The 7,415-nt window shown below is 34.9% G+C and overlaps 1 protein-coding gene across 1 annotated transcript; it reads left to right on the top strand.

Annotated features, from left to right (window-relative positions):
• Nucleotides 1-5,852, top strand: LOC114272320 (V-type proton ATPase subunit E). Its single transcript, XM_028213990.2, has 8 exons — nucleotides 1-353; nucleotides 478-578; nucleotides 2,262-2,298; nucleotides 2,950-3,143; nucleotides 3,331-3,430; nucleotides 3,951-4,144; nucleotides 4,332-4,431; nucleotides 5,610-5,852. Exons 1-8 carry the CDS (start codon nucleotides 252-254, stop codon nucleotides 5,643-5,645), a joined length of 864 nt encoding a protein of 287 aa, XP_028069791.2. The 5' UTR covers nucleotides 1-251; the 3' UTR covers nucleotides 5,646-5,852.
• Nucleotides 5,853-7,415: the final 1,563 nt, after the last annotated feature.

The following is a 7,415-nucleotide window of genomic DNA, read 5'->3' as shown; positions in this document are numbered from 1 at the left end:
AGAGCTATTGTTGCTTGCTAGTTGTTATTTTAGAAACATCATGGTGGATTCATAAATTTCCAAAAAAATAATTATGCAAAAGTAGAAGGACTCGTGATTCAATTCCAAACATTTAAAAGCTGCAATTTATCTCGTCCTCTTGTCAATTACGATTCACGATCGAAGACACAGAGCCACTCGTCGAATCGCCTCCGCCACCGCACCGCCGCCTTGTCTCCGATCAGATCCGATCTCTAAACTCAGATCCAAAAATGAACGACGCAGATGTCTCCAAGCAGATCCAGCAGATGGTCAGATTCATCCGCCAAGAAGCCGAAGAGAAAGCCAACGAGATCTCCGTCTCCGCAGAAGAAGTAAGTCAAATTTTCCCTGAAAATCTCAATTTTTGTTGCAAATATCATTCAACATGTATGTATATGTCTGTAATTGACTCAGATATGTGTAGATTTGACACGGAAAAGTGTTGTGTTGTTACAGGAATTTAACATCGAGAAGTTGCAATTGGTAGAAGCAGAGAAAAAGAAGATCAGACAAGAGTACGAGCGTAAAGAGAAGCAAGTCGAAGTTCGGAGAAAAATGTAATCTCTCTATTGAGCTTTTTACTGTTCTTATGTAGTGGACTATGCTAATTAGAATTGTGTGTGTTAATTGATTTGATGAATTAGTAGTTTCTTTAATTTCCTAGTGAAGGAAAATAGTTGTTTGCTCTGTCAATTAGTGTTCTTTAGATCTGAATTCCCTGTTACATCTCTTCGAACTTGTTTGAATTATTGGAAACACGGTAACCTGAACCAATTAGTAATAATGAGAGTAGGGGTTCTAGAAGTATATCCTTTAGATCTGAATTCTCTCTTACATTAACCCAAAACCAATTGGCGACGAGTGGAGGGGTCTCTAGAGTGTATGAACCAAACTTGGGCAGGGAGACAATATGGGACAATTCTCTATAGTCACCGCATATGTGGTCCGGTTGTATGTGGAAGTGATAGAGAGATGAGAGACGAGCGAAACAAATCTGAGAAGGGGACTTGGATCGTGAGGCCAGTGGCCACCCAAGTCCAAGCTCTAATACCATGTTACAACTATTGGAGTTGTCCAACTCAAAATCAATTGGCAATGAAGTTGTCTTTAGAGCATATGAAACAAGCTTAGAGAGAGACGATGTGGGATAAGTCTATATCATAAGCTTTTTTGAGTTTGTGCTCCTTAAGACCATTTCCAACGCTGCACCTTTTGTTTTCATCAAATTTAAATTTGTTGAAAAGAGGAGCCTTTTGCTGCCCCAACGTTTTCACCAAACAGGTATCAAATTCAGGATATAAAAGTTTTCATCAAATTGAGGATGGCTATGCTTAAGGTTGTGTGCAGTGCGGTTCGGGCGGCTTGAGAGTAAAATTACAAATCGAATGGTGGTTAGCGGATTAACAAATTGTGGTTTGTACAGTTTTTGGCAAATTAAATATTCTAACTAATTATCATACATTTGCATAATATATAGCACTAATTTGTATAATATTTTTTTAGATATATAACACAATAATTTTACATAATATGTTTCATATATATAACCACTAATTTGTTATAAATTTCATATCTTAAATTTCTCTCACACTCATTTTTACATTAGTATTTCATTGGAAGTTAAAAAATATATATGTATTAATTATAGCGGAGTGGAGTAGTTCGGTTTGCGGATTATCAATTTTAAAGTTTAAACCGTGGTTAGCAGTTAGAGCGGGGCGGATTGATGCGGATCGGTGCTGTTTTAGTGTATTCTGCGGTATTTTGCACAACTGTAGCTGTGCCTTTCATCAATTTATTGTTCATAGGTGTTGGAGTTGCAGGTCATAAACACCCCTGGACAACCGGCTGGTTGTCCCCCATGGACGACCATCTCCTTGCAAAAATCTATGAAAAAATTATACTGGCCGGTGACCGGCCGGATATCCCTTTAGTTGTCCTCTCAGTCGATTGATGGTTTGATGAAATTCTAAATTGCTTCGTTGGAACGCACGATGAAGCTTCTACTCAAATTTTTACTCAAATTTGATGGAAAAAAAGGGTTAAATGTTGGAGATGCTCTAAGGGTTGGTTTTTGTATAAAATATGTGGCGAAAAAAAAATTGAAGTGCTTGGGAATGGTGTTTTGGGTTTTTATGGGGGGCCTTTTCGTGGTTTTTGTCTTTTTAATGGAATATGATTAAAGAAATATGGTTAATTTTCTATGACATTAAAGCAATGTGAGTTGTCTTATGATACAGTCATAAATCATGTAAAATTGGGACTGTGGTTTCTACTGTGAGTCTAAATTTCACGAAAAAAATAGTTAATGAATTTTCTATGAGGTTACAAACATATAGATCTTCTACATTGCTTTAGCTGATATTTTTTCTATGAGGTTACAAACATATAGATCTTCTACATTGCTTTAGCTGATATTTTTAAGAGAAGGAAGGAAGAGGGGGGGGTGCGAAGAAAGAGAAAGGAAAAATGAGAGGTTTGGAGAGGAACTTCTGAACCATGTCAACTTTCTAAGCATCATGATATGGTCAACTCAACTCAATTAGCCATATAACCATCAAAATATCACAAAGGAAAATACATGCTATACGTGAACAAATAAAAAACTACCTTCTCACAAGATCTTGAAGTTTTATTTATGGGATCCTGAGTTCATAATATAATCATTAATCACCTCTTACAATAGTCATAGTTTTCAATTTCTTTTGTACTAATGGCATTATTTCGGTAATGGATCTGGGGACGGTTTTTTCTTTCCAAAGACATGGGGAAACATGGCTTGATGTAATTTTATTGGGGGTGTCAAAACATGAGCCTTTGAACTTTTCTTATTGACATTGCTTTTGGCATGCTTTGTAAATATAAAGTTGATTATCATGATAATGGGAAATTTGGCTGGTACTGCAATGGTAACTGTATGCATTGCAGAGTTTGCTGAGGCTGAAAGAGCCTGCCGTCTTGTTGCGTTGTCGAAAAGAAGACCTAAATCATGTGGAGCATGTTGTGCACTCTGCAAGGGAGGAGTATGCAGATAAAGCAAAGGTTCATGCACCTGAGATAGTAGTTGACAGCATTTACCTTCCAGCTGCTCCTTCTCATCATAATGCCCATGGTCCTTTCTGGTAAGTTTATGTTGTTTCAGTTATAGATAAACCCTTAAAATAGGCAGGCTGAATCTGTATAATTGTAATTCACCAATTACATTCTGCCAGCAGAGTTTAGCTCCTCAGACAGTGAAGTTATTGCGACAATGTTGATTGAAAGCCCTCTGTTCTGTTTTCTCTTTTGTTTTTTTAACCTATTTTTCAGCTCTGGAGGTGTAGTGTTGGCTTCTCGAGATGGGAAAATTGTGTTTGAGAACAGCCTGGATGCAAGGTTGGACGTTGTATTCCGCAAAAAGCCTCCAGAGGTAGTCTTTTTTTTTACTTGTAATTTTGTCCTCTACAAAGCCGCTTTCTTGTGCATCATTCTCTCACATGTCCATGATGTAGAGAGATCCTCAGTTGTTGCTGTCAGCTATTTGTTAATTTTTAACTGCCTCCTACTCTCTTTCAACCACCCCACCCCCCCAAAGGAAAATTCATGCTATACGGGAACAAATAAAAAACTACCTTCTCACAAGATCTTGAAGTTTTATTTATGGGATCCTGAGTTCATAATATAATCATTAATCACCTCTTACAATAGTCATAGTTTTCAATTTCTTTTGTACTAATGGCATTATTTCGGTAATGGATCTGGGGACGGTTTTTTCTTTCCAAAGACATGGGGAAACATGGCTTGATGTAATTTTATTGGGGGTGTCAAAACATGAGCCTTTGAACTTTTCTTATTGACATTGCTTTTGGCATGCTTTGTAAATATAAAGTTGATTATCATGATAATGGGAAATTTGGCTGGTACTGCAATGGTAACTGTATGCATTGCAGAGTTTGCTGAGGCTGAAAGAGCCTGCCGTCTTGTTGCGTTGTCGAAAAGAAGACCTAAATCATGTGGAGCATGTTGTGCACTCTGCAAAGGAGGAGTATGCAGATAAAGCAAAGGTTCATGCACCTGAGATAGTAGTTGACAGCATTTACCTTCCAGCTGCTCCTTCTCATCATAATGCCCATGGTCCTTTCTGGTAAGTTTATGTTGTTTCAGTTATAGATAAACCCTTAAAATAGGCAGGCTGAATCTGTATAATTGTAATTCACCAATTACATTCTGCCAGCAGAGTTTAGCTCCTCAGACAGTGAAGTTATTGCGACAATGTTGGTTGAAAGCCCTCTGTTCTGTTTTCTTTTTTGTTTTTTTAAAATATTTTTCAGCTCTGGAGGTGTAGTGTTGGCTTCTCGAGATGGGAAAATTGTGTTTGAGAACAGCCTGAATGCAAGGTTGGACGTTGTATTCCGCAAAAAGCTTCCAGAGGTAGTCTTTTTTTTTACTTGTAATTTTGTCCTCTACAAAGCCGCTTTCTTGTGCATCATTCTCTCACATGTCCATGATGTAGAGAGATCCTCAGTTGTTGCTGTCAGCTGTTTGTTAATTTTTAACTGCCTCCTACTCTCTTTCAACCCCCCCCCCCCCCCCCCCCCAACGCAATAATGTTAAAAGCACTAACAATCGTACCAACAAACATATCAACAAGACACTGTTATGGAAACTCACTTTCTGCTCATTACCTGTTTTTGTGCTCCTTCTGTCTGCATGGGTCTAATTGGCATTGTATGTTGATCACCTCATTTGGTCTACCCTTAGATATTGATAAACTAGACTTTGAGGTTGAGCCAAAGATGCATTTCAGTGAGTTAATTGCTTCTTTCTGTGCAAATAAAAACATTTGTAAATGACATTGTTTTCTCAGATGCCTGGTGATGATACTGGCCTTGGTTCCCCTCTCTTCAATTATAGCCCAAAAATTTTGAAACTATAGGTAGCTGTTGTGATATACTTAAAACAGGTTTTATTTTGAGATATTTGTCAACACAGAAATCCATTAACTAGTGATGTGTGAAGTCTCCAACAAACCCACAAAATAGAAAAAAGGGTATCATTCTCGAGTATACTACTTGGAAATTTCTGATATATCTATACCCCATACTAATGTTCCTCCCCACCACCACAAAAAGAGTACAGAGGGAACCATTAGGTCACATAATTATGCATTAAACTCGGTAACCCTCTAAGAGCATCTCCAACCCACTAGACATATGATGCTTGTTAGTCAAAATGCCTAATATGACTCACTTTTTTCAACTCCAATGCACTAGGCATATGCTTAGGCATTTTGGCTCAGCTCACATTCACTAGCTACATGTAGCTAGCCTTCAAGGCTAGGCAAAATGTATTTAATCATTAAGATTATTTCCCTCCATCTTTGTTGCTGACGTGGCATTCTATAAAGTTAATAGTATTTGGATGAATAGCTAAAATAAAGAGCATGGTTGGGGTAGAAACATGAAATTGTTGACAGGCAAAATAAAATGTATACTTTATTGTAATATTTAGATAGGTAAAATGCCTACTACCATTGGAGATGCTCTAAAGCTTTAGGTTGCCAACCTATATCCTTGGTTTGACCATGTTTATGACTCTTCTTATTGCAGATCCGCAAGCAGCTCTTTGGTCAAGTTGCTGTATGATGGGTTCGAGTATTATGTATTTATCATCTCCTGTCTATCCAAGTTTTTCAAGATCGGACAATATATTGGTCTTGTGCTGTTGGAACTGCTAGCTGATTTGCTTGTTTGTGTACTTTCAATTTTCTGCTGCCAAAATTTATTTGTGGTTCCTGCTTGGGCTGCTTGATAGTTAATTTCTTTTCAAATAAAAGTGAGTTGATTGGATTATGCTTTTTTGAGTTACTGATCATAAACTAGCTTATAATGATAATAAATAAAACCTTAGAATGCTGTTTATTTTGTATATTACATTACATTATATTATATTATATATATATATATATTTTTTTTTCCGCAACTTTGGAGGAAATTAGTTGGGAAGGGAAGAAAGGAAAGTGAATAAGGGGAATCATTTTTAGTTGGTTGATAGAAGGGATGGTTTAATGTTATTTTATTGTTTTGCCCATATTTTTACATTAGGTTGATTTAGTTATTACGGAGAAACAATAATAACTTTGAAAGTTTAGAAAATGGTAGCCTCCCATTTAAAATTTTGAAATAATTTTATTGTTTTACCCGCATTTTAATTTTCTAGAAATTTCTCAAATTTTGTATTATATAATTTTTATATTCAATATGAATACATTTATACCTTTTACTTCTTTCTTATTTCTCTCAACTAAACATTCCTATCTTTGAGCACGGTTTGATACGGTGGAATGAAATGAAATAATAGTGAATGGAATACATTGTAGAATGTAATGGAATGTTCATTTTTATTCTATTGTTTGGTTGACATTGTAATATGATATAGAATGGAATGATTATTTTATTCTCATATTTGGTTTGTTCAACAAATTGAATAGAATAGAATTTTTTATCAAGTTAATAATTGTCAAATTAAATATTGTATAATCATATTAAATTTAAAAATTGAATAAAAATTGTAAAAATTTCATCAATATGAACAAAATAATAAATTTTAAAATTGCACAATACTAACAATCATAATAAAATATTTATTAATCTTAAAATGTAGAAATAAAAATAGAAGAACAATGATGAAGTTGTCTATGGTTGATTAGGTGAGCGTATTTAGAGAGAGACTATGGCTTATTTTGGGAAGATGGTAAAAAGTGGCTTTTTGACTTTTAATCAAGCTTTTGGCTTTTTTAGACAAATGATTTGGAAAGTTGGTAAAAAGTGACTTTTGACTTTTTTGATTAATATTTGTTTATGATGTCAAATCATAATAAAATGACTAAACTACCCTCATTTATTTAAAATATTTACAACTGAACCTATGTAACACATTATGACCCATGAGGGGTAAAATTGTAATTGCACCGTTGGCTAAAAACCAACTTGCCAAATGAAAAAAAAGCCAAAAAAGTCAACTTTTGGCTTTTGTTACTAACAAAAAAAAGTGGCTTTTAGCCAAGTTTCCAAAATAGCCCTGTGAGAGAGAATTTTTTTTTTCTAAAAGTAATAATCATGTTTGGTTTTATTTTTTTGAATTATTTTTTCAAAAAGTAATTTGAAAACATTATTTTGAAAAAAGATTTTTGTTTGGTTTTTAAAAAATATATTATTGCAAATTCAAGTTTTCCTCTAATTTAAGGAGAGATAATTTAAAAAAAAAAAATTTGTCACATCAAAAAATACTCTCATGTTAGTTATATATATATATATATATATATGTATGTACATGCTATATATGTATGAAAGCCTCCGTTTGGGAAGTGGGTTGGCTTTTTGGCTTTTTGGCTTTTTGGCTATTTTAGCCTGGGC

This window comes from Camellia sinensis, chromosome 11, assembly GCF_055761805.1.
Source record: "Camellia sinensis isolate YWXY chromosome 11, ASM5576180v1, whole genome shotgun sequence".
NCBI classification, from domain to species: domain Eukaryota; kingdom Viridiplantae; phylum Streptophyta; class Magnoliopsida; order Ericales; family Theaceae; genus Camellia; species Camellia sinensis.
The sequence above is the reverse complement of the archived record's forward strand: the minus strand, read 5'-3'. Positions and strand labels throughout refer to the sequence as shown.